This window comes from Salminus brasiliensis, chromosome 16 (assembly GCF_030463535.1).
Source record: "Salminus brasiliensis chromosome 16, fSalBra1.hap2, whole genome shotgun sequence".
NCBI classification, from domain to species: domain Eukaryota; kingdom Metazoa; phylum Chordata; class Actinopteri; order Characiformes; family Bryconidae; genus Salminus; species Salminus brasiliensis.
In genome coordinates this window covers 31,668,412-31,695,303 of record NC_132893.1, presented here as the reverse complement: position 1 = coordinate 31,695,303, position 26,892 = coordinate 31,668,412, and the positions used below count along the sequence as shown (strand labels likewise).

The following is a 26,892-nucleotide window of genomic DNA, read 5'->3' as shown; positions in this document are numbered from 1 at the left end:
GTGGAACGTCATGCGTTTCTGCGTGAAACGTCAGCGCTCTACGCCGTAAACGTCACTGGTTTGCGTCGTCCTGCCAGCGCTGTTAGCGCCGAAGCTAATTTAGGAGTCAAGAAGCCGTCAGATAAACTACTTAGTTGACTAGTTTAGGGAGGAATGAACGACATGGCTCGTTTTTAAGACCTCAAGGCTGTCTTGTTTTAAAGTCGCGAGTTTTAAAGGTTAAAGGAGAGTTTACGGTGAGTGGAAATAGGCGTTAGCTAGCTAGCTACCTAGCTACATCAACACATAATGCTAGCTAAGCTAGGTAGCTAAACAGCCGCTTACTTCACATTTACGTTAACCGGCGCTCGTGTGAGATATTTATTAAGTAGTTAATGTTGGTTGATTAGATATTACAGCTTGTTTTGGAGCTGTCATTACGTTGGGAGCTAGCTAGCGTGTTAGCTTGGGGGGTAGATTTGCATTGTGCTAGAGCATGTAGCTAGCTAGCTATAGCTAACGTAACGTTGGCTAGACGTGTGTTTACATTAAAGCATGTAGATTTAGTGCCTTTCTCTTAAACAAAAGAAAGAAATAAAGAAAGAGTAAGGATATCCACTGTCTAACGTGTTAAGGAGGCAGTGGTAAAGCTGGCATGTGATTCATGCCCACCACAGGATGCCCACCATTTCAGCTGTTACTAGCTCTCTAGTCCTAAGCTCATTCTTCAGGACTCCAGGTTTTCAGCCCTGGTCCACAAGTACTCCCATTAAAACAGTCCAGCCAGGTTCATGCCAGGCATTGCTTGTTTTTGGACAGATCACAAGACCACTTCAGCTGGTTTTGGTCCTAAACTCATCCTTTATGATACAGGTTCACAAGCCTGATCCTGGAGAACCTGCACAGTTTAGGAGTTTTCTCCACTAACACGCCTCCTGAGGTTTTTGTTAATTGTCTGATTGGTTGGAGCAGGGTAAAAACCCTGCAATGTGCAGGGCAGGGCTGGGATACAGGTTTGCAACCCAGCTCCAAAAGTACTCCCACTACAGATGCTTGCATTAAACCCATCTAATGGGAGGCAGGTAACAAGGCAGTGTTAAAGCTGGGATGTGGTTCATGCCGAGCATTGCTTGTGTTTGGACAGATCATTAGATCCTTTCAGTTGTTTTTGGTCCTAAACTCATCCTTCATAACCCTGATCATTGCCCTGCACATTTTAGGAGTTTTCTGCACTAACATGCCTCCTAATGTGCTTGTTATTCATCTGATTAGTTGGATCAGGTGTTGGGAGCAGGGTTAAGCCTTCAATGTGCAGGACAGGGGTCCTCGTGGACCGTGGTTTACATTTACATTTACATTTATATTTATGGCATTTAGCCGACGCTCTTATCCAGAGCGACTTACAAAGTGCTTTGCTATTTACCCAAGGAAGCCATAGCTAGTTAGAATAGACTAATAATTCAAAGATCCTCTAAGCTTAGACATCACTAAACACAAGACAATTAGGTGACCATAATACTCTATTCGTCCAAGTATTCTCAGAAGAGGAGGGTCTTCAGTCTGGGTTTGAGGACAGCGAGCGTTGGACTCTGCTGTTCGGACTCCCAGGGGAAGCTCGTTCCACCACTTTGGTGCAGGACAGAAAAAAGCCTGGACGCTCGTCTTCCGTGGATTTTGAGGGATGGCAGGTCGAGCCGAGCCGTACTTGAAGCTCGAAGGGCTCTTGGTGCGGATCGGCCATCAAGTATGGAGGGGCTGGTCTGTTCTTGGCTTTGTAGAATCTGATGACCTGGGCAGCAGCTACAGGAAGCCAGTGAAGAGAGAACGCAGCAGTGGAGTGACATGGCTGAATATAGGGACATTGAAGACGACCCCTGCCGCTGCATTCTGGATGAGTTGCAGGGCCCTGATGGTGCACTAGAGTGGTTGGGAGCCTTTGCTTTAGGATACAGGTTTGCAACCTAGGTCCTGTGGTTCATGCCAAGCATTGCTTGTTTTTGGACAGATCACTAGATCATTTAAGTTGTTTTTGGTCCTAAACTCATCTAGAAGTTCCCCACCCTGGTCACAGAGTACTCCTTATACACACATTTGCATTAGAGCACCTCAATTCAGTGCCCTTTCACTTGAGAAGCATGGGTACTCCTTGTTAATGCACTGTTTAATGCACTGTAGCTGGTATGTTGGCTGATGCCAAGCATTGCTGGCATTTGAACAGACCACAAGACCATTCATGTCATTCATTACTGGACATAAAGTCTTTCCTTGGAATACAGGTTCCCTAACCTGATCCCAGAGTTCGCCCTGCCTTGCACATTTTTGAGTTTTTTAGTTGCAACACAGCTGTGTCATCTCAAGAAAGACTGGCTTATAAACTTAGTAGTTGGATCACGTACCGGAAGCAAGGAAAAGGGCTAAAATATGCAGAACAGGGGCTACTTCAGGATAACCACTGTTTTTAAACGTATCCATTCTGCTCTTTGTCCAGGAGCCCGATGCAGTCACCTGAAGAGACAGTGGAGAATGCCTCCATCCTTTCGAGCGGCTCCTCGCAGGAAGGTCATCGCCTGTGGATCGGCAATATCGACCCCAAAATCACAGAGTGAGTACCTCTAGCTGATCGGCGTGTAACGATCTACATTTTTTTATTAGGTCCAGATTAATCACATTTTACTGCTGTTGCACAACAATACAGCGTAATTCAGCCTCCTCATTTAGTCCATCCACGGCAATGACCACACACACACTTGCAAAACTAGTGATTAGAGCAGTGAGAACACACACCCAGAGTGTTGAGCAGCCACCTTTGCGCCCAGGGAGCAGCAGGGGGGTTGGTTCTTTAGTCCAAGGCATCTCAGCCATAAATGTTGAGAAAGGGGCAAACGCTGTTCCTGTGCTCTCCCAACCCCCACTTCCTACTGATCCAGGGGATCGAACCAGCGGCCTTCTGGTTCAAACCTGGCCCAAACCATGTCTTTTAACAACCGGAGCATTTGGGGGTTTGGTGTCTTGCTCACAGCCACCTCAGCAGGGATGGCAGTCATTGGATTCGAGTCAAAGACCTTCTGGTCCCAAGCCCACTTTTCTAACCTTTTGCTATGGCTGCTGCCACCTAAGAATCAATTCAACTCCGACTTTAATTTCATTGCTGAAAGGTATCAGTAGTTTATAGACCGTTTATAGAGTTTAAAATTATGAAACTTTAAATATTTGTATTAATTTGCAAAGATTTTTCTTTACTGTATTGTGTTGAATAGCTCTTGCTAGCCCAGGGGGGAGGCCCTAGACTGGGCAGTTGGCCCTAAGCCTTGCCTGCCCGGGTGATTGATTAGCTGAGTGTGTGCGTGTTGCAATGGAGAATGAGCAGACGACGGTGGGGCGTGTGAAAGAGAACCATTCGTGCATGGAGACCTGCTTTGCTCAGGGGCTCCCATCGTTTCCTAGTCACCTGGCATGTTTACACTGTCAACCTGCGGCCACTGCGTAAGGTGGAGGGGTGGAGAGGAGGACACCGTCAGAAAGAGCGCGAGAGAGAGAGAGAGAGGGCGCGAGAGAAGGAGAGGGGAGTGAAATCCAGAGAGAGGCGCAGGTTGAGAGGGGGCTGCTGGAAAATGTACGGCTTGCCTGGGCCGGCGTCTAGACAGGAGTTTCCTTCCCACTCGATCCGCTGTTTTTCTTTAAATAACCTGCTCGAATGAAAACAGCCACGATGCCTACGGGCTGGTGTTTGGGAAGATTAATTAGTTCACATGCTGGAAGTGTTTGTTGTTGCGAAATCTACTGCACAGTCGCACAGACGCACATACAGAGTTCTGAAAATCCTGCTGTGTGAGGTCACTGCTCACCTAGCGAGGTTTCCAAGTAAGTGGATAATTGAAAGCACTATTGGAGTTCTGTGGTAAAAGTGCATTTGTAATTTTTTCGACTGTAGCTAATGCGGGCTGGGCATCGGGATGATGGATGGGGCCACGGAGAAGAAGAGGTGGAAGGTGAAAGTGAATTGGTTACAGGTTGGTAAGGGAAGGCTGTGGCTTCAGTAGACGATATGGTAAAGCTGTTTAATCAGTGAATGTAAAAATTGTCACAATTTAAAGAAGGTGGTTTTGTTGTTGTTATGGTTGCATATAAAGGCTGTCATCATTGCTCTTGAACAATACACATTCCAGAAACTGGCGTCAGAGCGCAGGGTCGGCTATGAGCAGCTTAGCAGACACCGATATTGAACCTACAACCCTGCGCTATAACTACTGAGCTACTGTTCAGTTTCAATGCAGAATTGGAAACTCTCATGTTTAAAAATGGGTCTTTTCTAAATCTCTCATTGGGAAAGCTCTGTCAGTGACCAAAACAAGGCCTCTGGATTCATCCTGTTTATTTGGTGCAGTTTAAAGCTCAGTGTTAACACAAGCTCCCTATTATAACTTTTTTTTAATTCATTTTTTAATTTTTAATTTTATCATCCAATTTTTTGACAAAGTTGGCAGTTCATCTCTATATTGTATCGGAATTTCATTAAGAATGGACCAACAGAAATACCTCACAATTACTTGGAATAAAGTCTCTTTTCATTGACTTCCATTAAAAGTTATTCTAGTATTTCAAAAGACACCATTTTAGAAATACAAGATTTTTGCTGACAGTCACATTATGTATAATATTCATTTTTCAAAAAATGAGCTTTGTAAAGTCGAGGTTTTTTAAAAACATGTATAAAAAAAAATTCTACAAATATAACGTTTTCAGGACTGCAGCGAATTTGGGAAATACAATGAGCTTGCAAAATAATGACATCTGATTAGAGCTGTATGGAAATTGCTAAATATTTAGTAAGTCAGTGGGGATAGTGTTAAGTCATGCATTTAAAATGTTACTATAAATGAACACCTATACTATTTGTTCAAATGTTTGTGGACACCCCTTCTAATGAATGCTTTCAGCTACACAGATGAGCAAATGCACATGCGCAGCTTGTCTAGTCCCTGTAGAGAAGTAGAATAAGTAGAATAGAATAAAAGCCTACCCTGGACAGTAGAGACAGTTACTCCAGCAAAAGCATATTATGTTATTTTTAATTTATTTTTTCTTATAAATACCCTTTATTTGAGAATAAACAGATGATAAGCGGGTGTCCCAATAGTTTTATCCATATCAAGTATTAATCAATCAATTAACCAGTCAGGTCACATGACCTCTTATGCTAGTTGCATGCATTATTCTTATCCAAACAAATCATAGTCCATTTTCTTTGTCATGCAAAAAAAAAAACCCGTGTATAAATTTTTGCTGTTTTTCTGTTTATCTTCTGAATTAATTTTAATAAAGCAGTTGTTCTTTAAAATGTCCCGATTTCATGATGAACAGACCAATAGGAATGCTTTAAAATGGCTTAAATCTATATTTTTAACAGATACAATGTAAAAAAAAAAACAAATATTGCATAAAAAATAGAGGTGTATCATTGCACCTCTATTAATTAGTTGTTATTACGCACATTTCTACACACACTTTAGACTCTTCCTTCCTTTACAGTGCTCACGATTTATCCAAAATTTGCCAGTAAAAATAAACACCGAAATAAACGCAGAAAGTCATCAATGCCCTTGAGCAACTGCCCCGTTGCCTTCATGTCCAAGTGCTAGGAAAGTTGTTTGAGCTGGAACTCTGAAGCAGTAACTTGGAAGGTCATTGCCAGGGGAACATGACAAGGTACACTGCTGAAATCACTCACAGTGCCTGTCATCTTCTTGCCCCATACACACACACACACATGCGTAGACACACACTTTCCACTTCACTACCTCTCAGTACACTGCATCACCTCACCGCCTGACGCGCAGAGAACCTTCAGTTGCTGGCAGAAGAGACGAATTTGAGAGGAAAAACTGCTACAACACAGACAGGCCTTCCACAGTTGGATTAACACTTTCCCTTTGCACTTGAACCTGAGAGCTTTAATCAGGCCTGATATTTTGAACCGAGAAGTTTCTGCCCCAGACTCATCAAGCCTGACACAGTTCAGGCTGTTCCGACCCTTTCTCCACCTTGCGAATGAAGTTACATTAGCAACGGTGTTAATTTACCTAATAACAATGACAACAGTCACTGGATCACCGGTAATTAAAATAAATGTATTTTCTTTACAGGTTTATTCTTTGATCAGAATGAAATCCCAAGCAATTTAGCGTGGATACACTTTGGGCTACATAATGCATGTTGTTGGCCAACAAGAAAGTTTCCAGCGTCCTGGATTTAACATTTTTTAAGGGACTCTAAAAAATTAAGGTGCGGCAAATATTTCTTCGAGTGATTCCATAGAAGAACCACTTTTTGTAATGTTTGTAATCGAGATCTGTGAGTGTGAAGAACCTCCAAATTGGTAAAGAAACTTTAAAGCAGGGCCGGGAGTGGGTGTACTAGTGTTGGGCTGCACGCGCCTGTGTTGACAATTCACTGCCAAGATAGCAAGGAACGTCTGACTGTTGACATCTGCCTAGGGTGTGTTTTTATTTTCAGTCAGTGAAGCTCCTGTGTTTTCCTTTGTCAATATACCAATATGCCAGAAATTGACCTAAACACCCCTCATTTTGAGACCGCCACGCCCATCGGCATAGGTATATTGGCACGCACCGTTGCTATTTAAACAAGGCAGGTGGAAGGCGTGGAAATAGGCTGTTGGCTGGGTGTAAGATAGCAATGAGCATTGTGAAGCACCTTCAAAAGCCTATGGACCGACGATGGGCTGAAAGTATTACGTCTATTACCAAAGAATAGCCCCACCAGTTTGTACAGAAGTCCCTGTAGTTATTGATTAACACACCTTAGTATGTTCCATACCTTGGAGTGTTACGGAAAGTGTTAAGCAAGGCTCCCAACACTACATTCTCCGTCCTGTATAACATGATTCTAACGTAAGTCACTCTGGATAAGAACGGCAGATAAATGTCATAAATAGAAATGTAATAGTGTCCAAATCGTACTTTTACAAGAGAACTCAATTCTGACATTTTAATAGAAGTTAAGACTGTAGACCTAATAAAAGTCGAGGGGAAAAATAAAGTCGTGAGAGAGGTTTACCTTAAAACTGTCAGAGCCGTGGGATGGACTATGGACAAATATTTGAGAAATGAAATGTCAAGCGCTACTTGAAACCAACCCACTTATTATGTGGGACTATGTGTCCAAATGTTTGTGGACACCCCTTCTAATGAATACATTTAGCTACTTTAAGCTGCACCTGTTGCTGACACAGATGTGTACATGCAAACACACATACACACACGGCTTGTCTGATCCCTGTAGAGAAGTATTGCCAATAGAAGAGGACTCCCTGGAGAATAGGAGCTGATTAACATGAAACTATTGGCTCCATGCTGCCTAATGGCAGGCGTGGGCTTAAGGGGTATAAAGCCCTGCATCACTGAGCTGTGGAGCTGTGTTCTCTGGAATGATGGATGGTGCTCCATCCAGTACTTTTGGATGGGATGAATTGGGAATGATGAGGTGGGGTGGTAAGGTGATCATCCAACATCCTGACCTCACTAACGCTCGTGTCGCAGAATGCAGTCAAATCTTCACTGCAATTCTCCTCCAAAATCTGGTAGAAAGCCTTCTTCCCTGTACAGTAGAGACAGTTACTCCAACAAAAGCAGGTAATCTTTGTAAACTCCTTGATTTCGGGGGGAAAAAACAATAAATGAGCAGGTGTCCCAATACTTTTGTCCTTCTGGTCTGCGTAAGTAATCCACCTGTAGGTGTGCTGAAGCCCAGTTCCTTCACCATCTGTTTTGACACTATGACTTTAGTGAGTAATAGGATTCAGACTTCCTCACACATATGCACATTCAACCTTTTTCACCTTCTATTGGGACTGGTTTCCCCACAGTTCCTCTCTCACCCCTTCGTTCCGAGCTACTGTCGTTACAAGGCCGGCAAGGTGACCTGTTGGAGCTCCGCCAGTGCTGCTGATGGCTCCAGCATGTGCTGAAGGCTGCTTGTACTTGTTTGAACTCTGCTATGCATTGTCTATATGGCTGGCAGGTAGAAGGGGATGGAGCTCCATTTCCGACAAAATAAGTAGAAAAAAGTAGAAAAGAAGGAAGGAGCTCTGCCCTCCCACCACGTGCTCAGGTCATCTGCACAGACAGATGTTTGTACTTTATTAGGAACACCATATCAATACTGGGTTGGGCCTACATTTGCTCTAAAAACAGCTTCATTTTCTCAGGCATGGATTCCACAAGATGTTGAAAACATGCTTTTGAGATTCTGGTCCATGTTGACATAATTGCATGGCACAGTCCTGCAGATTTTGTAGGTAAACTTTCATGCTCTGAATCGTCTGTTCTACCGTCTCAGCGATGTTCTGCCGGATTCAGATCTGGAAACTGGGAAGGCCGCTAAAGAACCCTCAACTCGTTTTCATGTTGATGAGACCAGTTTGAGAAGACCTATTGGTAAATTGTGGACATGAAGGGATGCACATGGTCAGCAATGGAGATGGACCAGTCAGTGTTTTTGGGGCCGATTGTCTATACTGGTCAAGGGCCGGGCTTGATGCCACAGCAACCTTTCTAGGCAAAGGGTTCTGTAGTGTTCCTGCGTCGTCTCTAAAGAGGAAATGTAGTCTGCTTTTGTTTTAAAATCTTTGTTGACCTCTGAGCACCAGCTGTGAGTGCAAATTCCTGTGCAGAACTGCACCGTTGAGTTCAGAGTATCCTTAGCAGTGTTTGCTAGCTCTGCTGATACTCACTGTGCTGGGCTGAGTGAAGCAAGTTACTCTCAAAGGTAACTACGCTGCACGGAAGACTCAAGCTTTAACCTAGAGTTAGCTTAGAGCCGCGGTGTAAACGTGCAACAGCAGACGGCTCCCAGAGCAGCAGGTAAAGAGTGTGTTAGTAAATCTGTCAGAAGATTTTCACCTTCCTCTTCACCCTTCCACAAAAAGTTTTGTAGATTTTCTGCTGTTTTTGTCCTCACTGCCAAAAAAACCACCCAGTTTAGTTGTAGCTAGTTGTGCAACGACACCTTTATTGTATCCCATTCTCTCCATTTGGAAAGATCTAACGTTCCTCCCATCCTGTCTTTACTCTGGAATTTTGCCTGTTTAGAAACCAGACCATGGTGGAAATGCTCTGTTCTACCAGTGAGAGAACCACGCTCCTTTCTTTGGTTCTAAACCAGCTCTGAACGGCGCAATCAGAACCGAGGAGGAGACTAACGCTAATACTAATGCACACAAACTAAGTGATCAGACTGCAGAGCTGTAAAGGAGCTGGGAGCTGAATGGTCAGGTGGGTCAGTCAGACTGGACTGTAGGATATTAAACACTACAGAGTTTAAAAATACAGTCATTTAAAAAGTTGCTCTAAACAACGTAGATCAGATTAGATTTTAGTCTGATTACAGAAACTGGATTTTACTGCTGTTCGCTGTTAGTTGTGGAGATGTTTTATGTGTAGAAACACAAAAAGCACCTCAGATCAGACCGGTATTGACTGATAGTCAGCATAGAGGGACTTTCATTGGATTGGAGGTTTAAAAATTAAATAAAAAAATAATAAAAATCATGAGCTGGACATCCCTCTTGAACTTTGAATGGTGCTTATTATGACCAGAGACATAAACTAAAGATTTAATTAAATGAAATCTGAAAGATCGGATTAGACCAGATCACATCTCATGATGGCTGAAAACGTTTAATACTTTTATCGAAATGTTAAATATTTTTTGAAAAGATATTTGAATGTTATTTAATTAAAAATTAGGATATTTGAACAGCCCTCCCCCCCCCCTCTCTCTCTCTGTTTACACCTGCCTCTCTTTTGAGCTCCGCCACTCTGCTTCTGCATCAGTGCCATTGAAAGCAACAGTTTGCGGTTCGGTGGGTGGGATGACTGCTGTCCTGTTCCTTTGGCTCATACAGATGTCTTGCTTGGCTCTGAATTGTGATTTCACAGAATGCCCTGAAGCAAACCTCAATCTCCCTTTTTCTTTTTTCTTCCTGGCCACACGGTTTTAGCCCTCTGGAGGAGTACATTGTGGTCTGCTAAAAGTCACAGGTCGTCCCCGTGTATCAGGCCCCTATCAATTCCTCAGTCTTGCCTGGGCCAGGAAAACCCTATGTGCAGTGGCTGAGTGGGTGGAGTCTGGGAAAGTGCGAAATGCTCCTCGCAGAAAAAGCTCCAGGGAGATGAGGGGAAGACATTAAGACAGCAGCCAGGACCCCCAGTCCTGCCCCTTTGCCCCTGCTCCTACCTTTCCAGGATTAAAAATAACTCCAAACCAGCCCAAAACAATAAAGAAATCCCAACCATCTCCTCGGCCAAGAAGGGCTACTCCCAAACCACTGCGGGTGTCAATTCAGGGGAAAAACAGTTAAGTAACGACGCAAATGTTTTGTTAGGCAAATGTGGTGGTGTTATATAATGTATGCATTTTTTTATACAATAGCATTAAGTGTGTTTATATAGTGATTAAAAAAACACTTATTTATTTATTTTTATTTGAGCCATGCTCTTTTCCAGACTGGTTGAATTTGGATGTGCAGAGTAATGTAATTTCTTAAGTGTTTTAAGCCGTTTTGTTTAATTTACTCAAGCTGTAACATATTTTGTTGAGTTTATGCAAGCTATCACACGTTTCCCCTCTACATTAGCATGAATCATCCAGGTGCCTAGGGATCAATGCTGTGCACAATGTTGTTTGCATATACTTGGCGATCCATAATCAACATCTAGTGAGGCAAGCAGGAAAAGTAACTGATGCATTACATGAAGTGAAGGAAAACCTCTTTTCAGGTTTTCCTGCTCAGCTCAGGTATATTATAAAGAAAAAAAAACAAATTATGTAAAGATGAGCAAGCAGGAGCAGAGCCTCAGTGAAAGAGAAAGACCGCTGTCGTACATGCAGACTGCATGCTACACTGCCTGTCAATGCAGAGTACTCTTCTGAGCAATCATTTGGTGTATCATTCCGGGATGAAGTAGTACACGTAAATAATAATGAATAGGGTACAGATTTGGTCTGATGAGTAGCGGAGGACGACCTCGGTAGGCACTAGCCAGCACGCAGCATTTTAGACATAAAACTGGATGAGCAAGGATCAGCATATTCACATCAGGTCTAATGCTTTATACAGTAGAAGCAGACTTTGGAGTTGTGGTGCACTATTCTACTGTGCAACGACACCTGCTTGATGAGCCTTAAAAATTCCCCAAAATCCACAATGGACTACCTCAAGCTGAAGGGTTTCCCATGGTTCTCACATATTCACATCTATGGATAGCCCTCAAAATCTGACTGAAATCCGGTCGATGTGTAGAATGGACTAAGCATATTCGCTCAGCAATTATTACTGGTGATTTGGTTGTACTAGGAGGGGCTTTCTTTCATTCTCGGAGAGACGGATGCGTCTACACTGCTGTAATGTGGCACACATGTGTCTTGGACACCGCCTGTGTTCAAGTGGTTTGAGTGATGGGATTTGTATCTGGTTTAAATGCATCTTGGGTGTGTTACACTTGCATTTTTATGTGGCTTGAGTTTATACAGGAATAATTCAGATAAGTGACCAGTCTTAAGTGACCAGGTGTAAATGGGGTCTAAGCAGCAACAAAAACAAGAGCGGTCATATTTGCAAAAGGGGGACGTTACTAAATGCTAAGTACTAAATACTGACTTTAAAGTCCATGCACAATCTTGCATGCCCCCCTTAAAATGATCTTGGATAAAAATAATAATAATAATAATAATATTAATAATAAATTAAAAGGTCAGGATGCAAGTGATCCAGTAGACTATGGCAGTACCACTATGATCAGAGGATCGCTGGTTCGAATCCCGGTCATGCTGCTAGGCGACTGCAGCCGAGGCCCAGAGGGAGCACGATTGACCTTGCTCTCCCCACGGTGGGTATTTGGCGCATTCTCCCCACATTGCTTTGCTGCGGTGCGAATCCGAGTATGTGGCGCTGCCCGGTGATGTTGCATAGGGAGTGCATATGGGTTGGCTAAATGCTGGTCCAAATTAGGAAGAAAATGTGTGAAAAATCTGATAAAATTTAAAAGTGAATGTTCTGAGTGTGTCCAGTGTACCCAATATCTAGGACTCTGATTAGTGCACAAATGAATTAATATTATTGTTTACGTATATGTTTTTCTGGCATTGTTTGTTTAATCAGTGTTTACTCTTTTTTTTTTTTTTTTTTTTTTTGTAGGCTCATTATTTGATGATATAAGAAGGTAAAAAAAAATATTGGAGAACATCAGGGGTGTGGACTGTCCGAGTTAGCTGCAGCATGTTTGTATTCTCTTGGCTCTATATGAGGAAAATCGCACATCCTCAGGCAGCATACAGCTCACATCTTAGGCATGGATAAGTCATTCCTAATCTTAATGGATTTAAGGATTGTGAAGTGACTGTAATTAATTGCCCTCATTCGCATGAAGAATGGGAATGGGGGCGGGCTTTAGAGATTTCCCTCCTCCCCTATTGGCTGTTAATGTGGTCAGTCAACACCGAGGGGGTTTGGAACTGGTCACAGTTGTCGATGTTTGTTTGGAATTGAGGTCTGTGGGGAATTCAGACTTCCTCTTTTTTATATTTTCATTGTCTTCATGCTGTATCCTCTGTATTGTGTGAATAAAAGATTTACTGCAGCTAAAAAGGTGTAAAGAGACCTGTCATTCCAATCAAGCCCATCTGTGGGAGGACGATGAGGTCACCCCAAGGATATGTTCTTTGCTGTTCTTGTAACTTGCATTGCTTTTGTGTGTGTGTGTGTGTGTGTGTGTGTGTGTGTGTGTGTGTGTGTGTGTGTGTGTGTGTGTGTGTGTGTGTGTGTGTGTGTGTGTGTGTGTGTGTGTGTGTGAAGAGGCTCATATAGCTGTAATTAGAACAGTTATGTAGAGTACAGGTGGATTTCTCAGTAAACGGTATGTTTGAGGTTCAGAATGTACAGTGATTAGTATTAAAGCTGTTCATGTCCTTCTGAACGTCATCAGTCATGCTGTTAATAATCTGTTAATACCCTTTTGTTGCTTTCATTACATGACGAATCTATTCTTCTGCAGGTATCACCTAGTGAAGCTCCTGGAGAAGTTTGGACAAGTGAAGCAGTTTGACTTTTTATTTCACAAGTCTGGACCCCTAGAAGGCCAGCCCAGAGGATACTGCTTTGTGAACTTCCACACAAAAGAGGTTCTGCACAATTTCCTTTACAGATGTCCTTTGAGAGCTATCTGTGTCTTTCTCCAGGGTCAGTTGTACAACTCATCTGACTGTGATCTGTTCTTAACTGGTCCAAAAACTGCATTCAGGAATGGCTGAATACTGCTAGAACCAGGCACACTCACTAACTCAGCATGGACCAGTACCACCCCTGGTTCGGACTGAACTCAGCCCATTATATCAGCTCCACTTCCCATGCTGGAGAACTTTGTAGTTCTTGAAGTCTGTGTCCATCTGTTTCTCTGCATACTTTTGTCAGCCTCATTTCACCCTGTTCTTCAATGCTCAGGACCCCACAAGACCACCGCAGAGCAGGTAGTTTTTGGGTGGTGGGTCATTCAGAGCACTACAGTGATGTGGTGCTGTGGTGTTAGTGTGTGTTGTGCTGGTGGTACGAGTGGATCAGACACAGCGGTGCTGCTATGCTGCTAGTTGGTTCAATTTGTATATGTGAAGTCAGAGACAGAAGCTCATCTATTGCAACATGGTTTGTCTTAGTCTCCCTCAGTCCTTCATCAGTGCTCACGGGACGATGGCCAAAAGAATGCTGTCTGATCCACTCCTGCCACCAGCGCAACACACACTACTAACACACCTCCACCATGTCAGGGTGTCGCTGGAGTAGAGAGAATGACCCACCACCCTAATAATACCTGCTTTGTGGTGGTCCTGTGGGATCTGAAATTATAGAACCACAAAGGGCTTCTGTATGATAAATGTAGCTGTTATAATTGGCCATAAAGTTCATATAGATATAGATAGATAGATAGATAGATAGATAGATAGATATATCTGTGTTATTTAAAAGACAATGTTGTAAACACAAGAAATGTAAACAAAGACATAATTAATCAAAAGGGGTCTAAATCTCATAAGACCTCATAAGTATTCTCAATTCTTTAGCAAACTATTCTATAAATAAACTATTAATTCTAATAGAATGTTAAATTTGGCCAAATGACATAATTTATCTGATTTATCTTTTCAGAGTTATTAAAATGACTAAATTTGCCTAACAATTCAATTACAACCAAAATAGAGTGCATGCTCTGATTCAGTTTTTGGCCCCGACCTGATCTAAAAACCTTAATGCTGCGAATCAGTCACTACTAATCTGATCTGATCTTTGTGTTTCTGCAAATAATACAGCCTCACAATGTAGGTAAGGTGAATTCCTTATTAATACTGAAATGAAATCACTTTGTTTTTTAGTAACAGTTTCTATAATAAGGCTTTTTTTATTGACGTTTTTGTTAGTTTGGTAGCCTAATTTATCAAAAGACTTGTTTTATAGTGTGATTAATATCTTACAATCCAGTCTGACTCACCTCCCAGACCATTCATCTCCCAGTTCCTTTAAAACACTTCAGTGACACCAATTCATGTGTATTATATGCTATCTGCTCTGAATGCGCGGTTTAGTGCTGGTGTAAAAGTGCTGGCATGAGCAGAAACGGCAGAAAATAGACATCTGGAGCCAAAGTGGCTCAAACATGGTCAAAATAGTAGAAATACAGATATGTTTTCAAGTTCCACTGTAAACTAGTTCCACACTGCAGACTCTTAACTGTTCTGTTTCCTTCTGAGAACATCCTCACCACTGTCCGCTGGGAATAATGTCCGTTAACAGCGCATTAAAGATGCTAGAACACAGTGGTAAAAACAAAGGATTGTGACTAGTCCAGGCTTAAAATTGGCCAGTACCTGAGCCATTAAAACATGCCTGGATCGGTTAGGATAGGATTGGGATATATTTCAACATTCCCCAAATAATTTGGCTAAATGAGCACTTTTCACAACCTCGCAATGCTTCAGTGCCTCCGTATGCCCCTGTTAGCTTCAGCTGCTCTTTAAAAGAGGCTCAGAGAAGTCTGATGGCTCCAACTATGGGTTTTTCTCCACGTAGTGTGAAGGGATGTATTCATCGGGGTGGTGTTTGCTGGGGAAATGTGTGTTTACTAGATCACGAACACACTCAACAATAGTACTGGAAATCCAGTGATCCATCATCAGCTATTATTCTCCATGACATCACATATTGCGCTCTCACAGCTCTGAGCAGGCTAGTGGGGGAACAATGACCTTATAAAATCTCATATTAAAACATGGATTTAGATGTTGTTTCCTTTATGGACAGAGCTGATGTAGTCATTTGTGCTACAGTGCCACTCCTGCTTCTGTCAGTTGCATCAGGAAAAGAAATGTGTTGTGTTGTAGCAAAAACATTGAAATGCACAATATATAATGTAAGACTAGGATTAGAAAACTGCTCTAGCTAGTATTATTCAAGCCTTCTATCACACCTAGTTTGAAACATGCATAGGTTGTTAGTCAGCTATCAGGGGGGAAAAAAAGGCTTCCGGAAAAATAATAATTTTATTTTGACAATATCTAATTCCATCAGACATGCATAATGAAATGTCTGCTATGTTTGCGACTGCCAGCGTTCTCCATGCAGCAGGAGTAATGGGCAATTTTGTGACTGACTCTCTTCCCCTTCCTCAGGAGGCTGAGCGTGCCATACAATGTCTGAATGGAAAGCTGGCATTATCCAAGAAGCTAGTGGTGCGTTGGGCCCACGCACAGGTAAAGGTAAGTCTCTGCCAAATTCTCTGAAACAATAAGTTATGCAAATGTTGTTTACACTCCTTAAGGTCATAGTTTTATTGTAGAAAGCATTGCCAATAGAATAGGACACTCTGGAGCCGATAAACAGGTCAACCTATTGGCACCATGTCTAATGTCAGGTCTTGGCTAGAAGGGTTTAAAGCCCCACAGCATTGAGCTGTGGAGCAGTGGAATGATGGTTGGTGCTCCATCTAATACTTTTGGGATGAGGTGTGATGGTGATGGTGCAATCAAAATCTTTACAGCAGTTCTCCTCCAAAGTAGAAAGCCTTCTAGTAGAAAGCCATCTTCCCTGGAAGACAGTTACTACGAAAAGCAGGATGAAGCGGTGAATGAGCAGGTGTCCCAATACTTTGTGATTCCAAACTTTTTAATGGTGTCTAATTTGCGCTGGCTTTATGAGCCTTATGTAGCTTGTACTCCAATGCTCAGCACTGTGCAAACTGCCTGCCATGCTTTCGGACCTGAACATCAACTCAACAACTAGGTTACTTAACTCTATGTGGTTTAAGATTGCATGATATTAAATAGTGGGGTGTAGTCCATCCTTTGTTAGGTACGTTAGTCTTGTAGCTCCAGGACAAAACCAAAAAAGAAGTAAACCTCCAACATCCATATTCATGGTAGACCAGAAACAAAACCGAAACCACAGTGGAATCGGTTCGAGTTGGACAGTAGCCACTCGCTTGGACAGAAGCAGTAGCATGGCTGAGTATTGAGGATACCCCTGCTGCACACGGAGTGGACCTACTCTAGAGAGCCAGGCCTCTAACAATAGGCAGCTGCTGCTCGGAGAAAGGAAATCCTGTATGGTTAAGAATCACGCCCTCTTAAACCCCCCCTTTCCCTCACTGTCTGAGAGGAACGTAACACCAGCCTGGGGTCAAGGTCAACAGTAGAGTTGTTGACAACAACAAGCAGAAGCACCCTTCCGCACTGTGCTAGGGAGTGCACTGCTGGGCTGGTTGAATGTGCATGGGCAGGTATTATTTGTGTGTCAGAGCTTAGTTTGGTGTGACAAATGTTTGTGGACACATTTAGCTACTTTAACATGCAACCATTGCTGACACGCATAGCTTGTCTAGTCACTACAGAGAAGTACAACCAATAGAATAGGACTCTCTGGAGCAGATAAACATGAACCTACTGGCACAATGCTGCCTAATGGCAGCTTAGAGCTGTGTATCAGTGGAACCGTGCCCAATGCTTTTAGGATGAGTTGGGGATAAGGTTGGGTGGTGGTCATCCAACAATCTGACCTCACCAGCGCTCTTGCTGCTGAACGCAATCAAATTTTTACAGCAATATTTCTCCAAAATCTAATAGAAAGCCTTCTTACCTGGACAGTACAGACAGTTACTCAAAAAAAAAAAAAAAAAAAAGAATTTTAATACCCTTGATTTCAGAAGAAATTTATAAGTTTATAAGTAAGCAGGTGTCCCAATATTTATGTCCATACATATATCTCACCTTTACCTCACAATTACTTAGAAATCTCAGACCAAATAGACTCCTCCCAAGCATCCACAATGGTTGGACTGTCAATGTGGAACATTGACAACTCCAAGAACCAGTTTAAAGAGGTTAAGGAGTTGTTCTTATTGCCGTCCCTTGTTGTTAAAAGTCCAGGAACTCCTTTTCAGTACCATATGGAACATTGTGTGCTTGGACAGTACCTTCACTTCACTATCCCCTACATGCAATAATCCAGATGACTATTTAGTCATCTAAATTACCATTACCATACCATTGTGGGGAGCAGAATTTAACAGGGTAGTGAACGATTTTGGACATGTGGGTAATTTGTGCATGGGCAGGGAGGGTTGCCAGATTGCAGCAGTGGTTTGCAGCCAAACTGTGTTTCAGAATGCATGCAAAAGTAACCCACAAAAACAGCTGATGTTCAGCATTTCAATAACAGCAAGCCTAACCAACATGGCTAGTAATAAAGTGTTGATTGCTTAAAATGTACAAATCAAATTTAATAAAAAATATATATATAATAAAAATAAATTCAGAAGCACGTTTTAATTGTATCATTTTAATCAAATTTAAAAGTTTTATAATTTATAGTTTATTCTGTGGCTCAACCCAAATGTGTTTTTGTATGGTGGTACGCTTGACCCTGCAATCAGAAAAGCTAATAAATAAGATTAAATGTGCAGCAGTGAAAGAATATTTATATACATATAAAAACTAGCTTACCTTTATAAGTGATGCAGCATCACTGCTCAGTCCCCTTTTAACAGCAGAACACCTGTGTACAGGTATACAGCAGGACCATGCACTCTCTGCCAGGTTAACCATGCATGCAGGAGTCGAGTCTCCTCAGCAACATTCGGCACATCTGAGTCTTGGTACTTAAGCAGTGAGACTTGTGTTTGCTTGTTGCACAGCGATCCTTTAACTCCTGCTAAAGGGCCCTGATGTCACTGTCCCACCCAATTTGGCAGGAAGCTGCCCAATCTGGCAGCACTGGTCACATAAATCGCCTGAACGCGGATCTTCAAACCAAACCGTGTAAAAAAAAAAAAAATGGCAGAACCCCAAAGTAGTGCACTATATGGTGAATAGGGCACAGTTTGGGACACACATATATAGAGTTGCTTATTTGGACAGGACTGAAATGATCAGAGCAGCACTTTGACTGGAGGACTGAAATGGCCAATCCAGACAGAAATACCAGCACAGAGTAGCGCCTGTAAAATAGGGAACTGTTCTAGGACCCCATGAACTTGTTGTTCCCATCCCAGCTTTTGACTTTCTCCCATGCTTTCTTTGGTCCTTGAAGTTCTTGAGCCTGCAAGTCTGGTTAATTTCCCCTTTCTTATTCTATTCCCCACAGGTTCACAGGATATGCAGAAGGGTGACCACACTTATGGGCATAAAGAAAATTTGGGGCAGTTTTGAGAGGAATGAACACGTGGCCCAATGCTGTGCAGTTCAACTTCTCCCATAATGCCTCAGAGCGAGGATTTGACCAATATGCCAAGGCTGTCACTCTTTCTGTCCACTCTGCGGGTTCATTCTCCACAAACAGTCCTCAAGTGTGTTCTGGCTCTTCGTCAGTATGTGTCTCACTAGTGTCTTCCCTTTGTCTTCTGTCCCCCTGGTGTGCGTGTGTGTGTGTGTGTGTGTGTCTCTGTGTGTGTGTTCTCTTGCAGAGGTTTGAACCCTACAGAGGGGACAAGAACCTGCCTGCCAGCTTAGAGCCGTCATCTAGTGAAACAGAGGAGCTGCCAACGTCACTGAGGTTTGTGAAGTTCACTGTTTTTGCTCTCGCTCTCTCGCATGGCAGCTGAAAACAAACAGCCGTCGTGTTGCAGTACCAGGCAGTTAATGCTGCATCTCTGTGCAGAGTGGCAAAGTGTAGTTTATCTTTCACTCCTGAACACCAGACTGACACTTTATCTTTTTTCTTTTTTTCCACCTCTCTCTCGCGCTCTCTCTCTCCTGCACTCTCTCGCTCTTGCTCTCTTGCTCCCTTACTCGCACTCCCTCTTTTTCTATGTTGCTGCTGTTATTTTCTCTCTTTTCTCGCTCTTGCTCCCTCTGTCTTGCTTGCTTTCACCTTTTCTCTCTCTGTTGCTCCTTTCTCTCTCTTTCTCTCCTTTTTTCTTTCCTTCATCGCCCTCTCTTTTCTTTGCCTCGTCTTCTCGCTCTATGGCTCACATGATCACTTGATCACATGATCATCATGCTCCATTTCTTTTTCTCTTCATCTCTCTCTCTCTCTCTCTCTCTGTGTCCTGTCTGTGTGTGTGTCTCTCTCTCTCTCTCTCTCTCTGTGTCCTGTCTGTGGCTCTCTCTCTCTCTCTCTATGTGTCCTGTCTGTCTGTCTCTCTCTTACTGTGTCCTGTCTCTCTCTCTCTTCCTTATTTCTCTTACATTATTTTTCCTTTTACTCGTTGCCTCTTTTTTGTCTCACTTTTTTTCCCTTCCTGCCTCCCACCAACTTTTTCTCTTTATTTCTCTTTTTCTCTCTCTCTTTCTTTTTCTTTTTCTCTCTCTCTCATGCTATTTTCTCTCCTTACACTCTAATTGTCTCATCCTCGCTCCTTCTGGCTCGCATGCTCGCTCTTTTCTCTCTTTCCCCAATTCCTCTCTTTATTTCCTTACTCTCCCTTTACCCTCCAATGCCCCCCCCCCCCTCTCGCTCGCGCGCTCTCCTCTCTCTCTCTCGCTCGCTCTCTCTCTCAGTGTCAGTGCGAAGATCAGAGCCATCGAAGCCAAGCTGCAGATGATGGAGGAGAACACAGATGAGGAGTACTCGGGCCCTTCAGCTTATCTCTATAATAAGCCCCCGGAGAAGAAGGAGAAAAGATCTCAGCCGTATAACAAGCAGTTCCGCAGGCACAGGAGATGACCTCTTTCCGTCAGGTTCACGGGCCCGGAGTCCCTGCACTGAGTGGACCTGCACACCTTCTGTGTGTTCTAGACTTGCATTGAAAATAAATCCTCACGTTTCCGGACTTTGATTTCAGCAGGGGAGAAAGAGAGCATACGAGACTTTCTGTGTCTCCGAGTTGAGAAAATGTGATGCTTTCTGTGTCCAAAAGTTTGTAGACACCTACTCCTTTACAGCATTTCATCGGAGATCAAGGATATTGGGGAGGTTATAGGGTGTTTGTCTCCGGATACTGGAAGGAGGTCCAGCACTCACCATCCTGCTGCTCCAGAGCCCAATGGCGTTGGGCACGGTGACCTTAGGCTCACATCTTAAGTAATTAGAAGGGGTGTCTGGATACTTGGGACAAATTAAGAGGTCCTCTCCCAAACGAAGACATTTGTGGCTCTGATGGTGTTGTATGGGTGTTTTTTTTTTTTGTTTTTTTTTTGTTTTTTTTTTTTTTTAATAATTGTGTTTTTCATGTTTTAGAAATTTTGAACTTTTTTTTTCTTGGTCTCCCCTTTAGTTTCCAGAAACACGGCCACTTACTCCCGTGAAATTGATATTCACATTGAAAGATCCCCCATCCAATCAGGGAGCCTACTGTTTCTGTCCACTCACTCTTAACCTCGTCTACTTTATTGTATTGTAATCCTGAATTGCCTGCGGATGTGTCGTAGCATTTTGTATTGTGAAGATGAAAAGTAATGATTTGTAATTGTGCTGCAGTGAAATGTCAGGACCTTTCCCTTCCACCATTTAGACAATAGGTAAATTTTGTATAGACCGAGCACAAAATATGGCACAAGCGTACCTTTGTTACAGTAGTCTGTAAGTATATTATTACGGCTTGCCTTGTAGCATCACCCACTATTAAAAAGGGCTTCATTTGCGTGATCGTAGGCTGTGTTATTCTCTGTATTCTTTAGGTTTGGCACAATGAATAGCATGGACATAAACTATAAAATTACCTCAAATTACCCTCATGATCCTGGAAGCTTTGAATTTACGTAGTTCTCACAATCGTTTTCTCTGACCTGTAGCCAGTTCACAAATGCTCCATGTCTGACTCTTTCAGATGTTGCTTAAAGGCCTTTGGCTGGATGCTGTCTGATGCCACAAAAAGGTTCAGAACAGGTGGGCCTCTGGAGAATACCCTAATGTGGTGTCTCATCCACCACTTTGGAGGCACCAGCACCCGCTCCTCTCAACCCAGATTCCCGATTCCCTGTCTCACTGCCCTCTTCAGCCAGACCATTAGAGACTACACTTGAAAGAGGGGGGCCACTGGGCCAACCCAGCCCTCTTGGACAGAGTATGGTTGGAGCATCACCTGCTAGTAGCCCTGAGATGGCCGTGTCAACCGTGGTGGTTTCCCCTGGAGGAAGCTTTTTTTAATTATTATTATTATTTACTTCCAGTCTATCTGCCTATCAGCATGTACCAACCATTAGGACCCTAGAAAGCACAAGCTGTGTCTTGTACAGACACTAAAAGGTTACGCTATATTGACAAAAGTATTTGGACAACTGCTCTTTCATTGTTTCTTCTGAAGTGCATCGAACACCGTTCCACTGCTCTACAGCTCAATGCTTAACGGCTCAATGACCCTCTAGCCCAATAGCCCTCTAGCCCGTGGCTGGTGTTGGACATGGTGCTGTTAGGTTCATGTTTGTGTTCCAGGGAGTCACAATCTATTGGCAGTCCTTCTCTACAGGGACTAGACAAGCTGTGTATACTCCCTGGAGCATTCACACATCTGTGTCAGCAGTGGTTGCATGTTAAAGTAGCTGAATGCATTAATTAAAAGGAGTGTCCACAAACATTTGGACACCTAGTGTATTAGGGCGACATGCTCCTTTCGCTTAAATACAGTATCTGTACAAATTGAAGGCTGCTCTGAAGGGTTAGTAATACACTGCTGCTGCACTTATGGGAAGAATAGCAACTAACTAGTGGTGTCCAAAAGTTTGTGGACTCCTCTCATCCAACATTTCATCTGGAATTAAGAGCGTTTCTCCCTCTCTTTGCTGCTGCAGTAGCAATCTCTTCTGGGAGGGGTTTACACCAGCTGTTAAAAAAAATTGCTGTGAGGACTAGATTGCACTGGGCCAGGAGAGCATTGAGGGTGTCAGGTAATGAAGATGGATGAATCTGGGTCACAAACAGAACGCCTGCTCATCACAGGTACTGCAGAGATCTCCACAATCCCATTCCCCAGTGCTGGGGGTCTTTATACCTCTCAAACCATGCTTAGCGTTGGGCATGGTGGCCTTAGGCTTGTGCTTGTGCAGCTGCTGCAGAGCCCCCCTCTATTCTATTGGCAAAATAAAGCTGCGTGTAAGCGCCTGTATCAGCAGTGGGGGTGTCTGCATACTTTTGGCCATATAATCATCTGCAGTAACTACTGTGTGTTTGCTCGTTTATTTTTCCTTAGTTAAAAACAGAGAGATCCAGAAACAGGGAGGGTGTGATCATGCAGTGCTGGGGGTGGGTCGGTGGGTGGGAGTGAGGGGGGCTTTTACTCGCCAGTCAGAGCAGCACAATGCGAACAAATAGGGCCCCTAATAACTGGTGTGGGGCTCCAACATAAAGACCCCAGAAAAGCGACACGGTGGGATTAAAATGAGATGCTAATAGAATCTTTGACCCGCAGGAGTCTATAAAAGGAGGCAGTAATTGGGTGGGTAGTTATTACATGTTAGGCTACAGATTAATCAGAGACCACACTAGCAGGAGATGGAGGCATATATATATATATATATATATAAATATATAAATTTCTTTCCTATTTATATTATAGTTACTTGATTATTATTATTATTATTATTATTATTATTATTATTATTATTATTATATTGTCAATCATAATGATAATGCATTAGTATATTAATAGTAATGTTAATATAATATAGTAATATAGTGCTAAATCCCACAATATATAGTGTTACTATATTTGATAATAGCCAGTATTATTAATAGAATATATATATGTATATTATATATTATATATATATTTGTAGTGTAGTTTGTAAGGTAGTATTACTACTATTATGATATTGTCATAAATATAAAAATATATATTTTAATAGTAGTAGTATTATTGTAGTGTAGCTTGTTACTATTACTGCTACTTCTCTCATAATATTATGTATTAATTACAATAATTACAATTACAATAATATTAGATACATATGGTTAATACTACTCTTTATTATTATTATTATTATTATTATTATTATTATTTGTAGTAGTAGTAATAGTTGTTTTATGGCTGTATTTAACATTTTAACATGAATTTAATAAGCAATAAAAGCCTGGATGGTGTAAATGTTACCAGTTTAGTCCCCGGATGTTCCCTGTGATTTATTTAGACACTTAGAGGACTTATATATTTACACTATATGCATATTTTATATTTAGTTTTCTTCCATTTTTAAAACAACAGAAAAGGCAGTAATCCAAGTGAACAGCCCTCAGTAAACTGTAGAGATCAGGACTGTAGAGATCAGGACTGTAGAGATCAGTATACTGCAGAGATCAGGACTGTAAAGATCAGGACTGTAGAAATCAGGACTGTAGAGATCAGGACTGTAGAGATCAGTAAACTGTAGAAATCAGGACTGCAGAGATCAGGACTGTAGAGATCAGTAGACTGCAGAGATCAGGACTGTAGAGATCAGTAAACTGTAGAGATCAGGACTGTAGAGATCAGGACTGTAGAGATCAGTAGACTGCAGAGATCAGGACTGTAGAGATCAGTAAACTGTAGAAATCAGGACTGCAGAGATCAGGACTGTAGAGATCAGGACTGTAGAGATCAGTAAACTGTAGAGATCAGGACTGTAGAGATCAGGACTGTAGAGATCAGTAAACTGCGGAGATCAGGACTGTAGAGATCAGTAAACTGTAGAGATCAGTAAACTGTAGAGATCAGGACTGCAGAGATCAGGACTGTAGAGATCAGTAAACTGTAGAGATCAGGACTGTAGAGATCAGGACTGTAGAGATCAGGAAACTGTAGAGATCAGGACTGCAGAGATCAGGACTGCAGAGATCAGGACTGTAGAGATCAGTAAACTGTAGAGATCAGGACTGCAGAGATCAGTAAACTGCAGAGATCAGGACTGTAGAGATCAGTAAACTGTAGAGATCAGTAGACTGTAGAGATCAGGACTGCAGAGATCAGGACTGCAGAGATCAGTAAACTGTAGAGATCAGGACTGTAGAGATCAGGACTGTAGAGATCAGTAAACTGTAGAGATCAGTAGACTGTAGAGATCAGGACTGTAGAGATCAGGACTGTAGAGATCAGTAAACTGTAGAGATCAGGACTGTAGAGATCAGTAAACTGTAGAGATCAGGACTGTAGAGATCAGTAGACTGTAGAGATCAGGACTGTAGAGATCAGTAAACTGTAGAGATCAGTAAACTGTAGAGATCAGGACTGTAGAGATCAGGACTGTAGAGATCAGTAGACTGTAGAGATCAGGACTGTAGAGATCAGTAAACTGTAGAGATCAGTAAACTGTAGAGATCAGGACTGCGGAGATCAGGACTGTAGAGCTGTGGTGGTGCTGATCTTTAACCCAGTGAAGTTCGGTGGTAAATGTAGTTCTCAGTCTCAGGAATCGGACCGCGCGGATCTGATGAGGCTTTTAAACTGAAGATGCTAAAATATTAAAGCAGTGATGTAGTTCTGTTACACATCCCCTCTGTTACCCCCCCCCCCCCCCAAACCTCCAGCTTCACTACACCCCCACAGTAAGAGCAAGAACCACAGAACTGCCTGATCCTCACTGATCTAAAATAATGCCATGCTGTCTGAACTCCAGCAGCACCGAGCTCCTCTCTTTCATTTGTAGTTGAGCAGTTCGGTCATATTTGGAGTCACAGTCCCGCTCTGTGTTATTGTCATTAATCAAATACTGCATTAAATACATCAAAAACACGTAAATCCACTGTGTGTATCTGTGTGTATCGTGTGGCTGGAAACTGAACATGTCGTTGCTGGGTGAAAGATCAGCTCTGATGGCCCTGGTCTGTTCAGTTCACAACCTCGTATTTACTCGTTTTATTTATTTATCTTAACAAAAAGGTTTTTACATAAAAACAAGATACAAAAAATACAAATAAACACATAACAAATATTTATTAGATGTGTTCAGTATATGCCACTGTGATTCTCACAGACTGCTATTTATTACGGTCTAAAATATGGATTCATTAAAGCTATATATAATATATATACATACATATCAATAAAGCCACAGGGAACATCCGGGGACTGATGACTGATGACCGGTGGATTAAACTACAGACTGAAACGAAACGCAGTGGAGATGGTGTGTGTGTGTGTGTGTGTGTGTGTGTGTGTGTGTGTGTGTGTGTGTGTGTGTGTGTGTGTGTGTGATTGCATCATATATATATATATATATACTATACTGTTGTTACTATTATAATATAACGTAATATAACACACACACGCATATATACATATATATATAAAATGAGTGTGTATAATTATTCTATTATAATAACAGTAGAGTATATATGCATATAAATATATATGATGCAATCAATACTAATATACGTATATATACTATACTGTTGCTACTATTATAATATAAGGTAATATAACACATATATATAATGTCTGTGTATAATTATTCTATAATAATAACAGTAGTGTGTATATATATATATATATAAAATGAGTGTGTATAATTATTCTATTATAATAACAGTAGTGAGTATATATGTATATATATATATATGATGCAATCAATACTAATATACGTATATATACTATACTGTTGCTACTATTATAATATAACATAATATAACACATATATATAATGTCTGTGTATAATTATTCTATAATAATAACAGTAGTGTGTGTATATATATATATGATGCAATCAATACTAATATATATATATACTATACTGTTGCTACTATTATAATATAACGTAATATAACACATATATATAATGTGTGTGTATAATTATTCACACACATATTATAATAACAGTAGTATATATATATATATATATATATATATATGTGACCACTGTTGTTATCATTCGCATTCTAATATAACGTTATAATTGTTATTATTCTAATCATTATTACTATTATTAGTGCTACTATTATTATTATTATTAAATTATAATAATATTTCCTTTGTGCTCCTCTTTCCCATCCTAATCACCTAATTAACCAATAAACCAATAAACACTATTCAGAGATTCATCTTCACACCATCACTAATACAAACTAATATCTTCCACTAATTCAATATTATTATTATATTATTATTATTATTATTATTATTATTATTATTATTTAACAGCTTAACAACAAATGTCAGTGTGTGTGTGTAACCCTTACGCACGCGTAATACACAGTGTGTATTTGTGTGTGTGTGTGTGTGTGTGTGTGTGTGTGTGTGTGTGTGTGTGTAGGAGAGACTCTCCGTCTGTGCGTCCCACCCTCACACTCCTCCGCTGAGCTCGCGGGACAAGAAAAAAAAGGGGGGAGAAAAAAGAAAGAGAAAAGTCCACCAGCCCCTCCAGCCCCTCCAGCCCCTCCATCTCCTCCACTTCCTGCAGTCAGCAGCTCCAGCCCTGAAAGAAAGTCAGAGGAGGGGAAAAAGTGCTGAGAGT

The 26,892-nt window shown here is 41.7% G+C and overlaps 1 protein-coding gene across 2 annotated transcripts; it reads left to right on the top strand.

The window, feature by feature from the left end:
* Window positions 1–31: 31 nt before the first annotated feature.
* rbm18 (RNA binding motif protein 18) lies at window positions 32–21,116 on the top strand. 2 transcript variants are annotated; one of them, XM_072658353.1, is made up of 6 exons: window positions 32–236; window positions 2,468–2,581; window positions 13,050–13,176; window positions 15,712–15,792; window positions 18,999–19,087; window positions 20,035–21,116. In XM_072658353.1, exons 2-6 carry the CDS (start codon window positions 2,475–2,477, stop codon window positions 20,198–20,200), a joined length of 570 nt encoding a protein of 189 aa, XP_072514454.1. In that variant the 5' UTR covers window positions 32–236; window positions 2,468–2,474; the 3' UTR covers window positions 20,201–21,116. The 2 variants fall into 2 exon arrangements, with proteins under 2 accessions (XP_072514454.1, XP_072514453.1); XM_072658352.1 differs by having other exon boundaries at window positions 15,712–15,798.
* The last annotated feature ends 5,776 nt before the right edge of the window (window positions 21,117–26,892 follow it).

Coding starts and splice junctions, on each gene's coding strand:
- rbm18 (XM_072658352.1), top strand. CDS start 2,475: ATGCAGTCACCTGAAGAGACAGTGGAGAATGCCTCCATCCTTTCGAGC. Junction 2,582..13,049: donor ATCGACCCCAAAATCACAGA/GTGAGTACCTCT, acceptor ATTCTTCTGCAG/GTATCACCTAGTGAAGCTCC. Junction 15,799..18,998: donor GGGCCCACGCACAGGTAAAG/GTAAGTCTCTGC, acceptor GTTCTCTTGCAG/AGGTTTGAACCCTACAGAGG.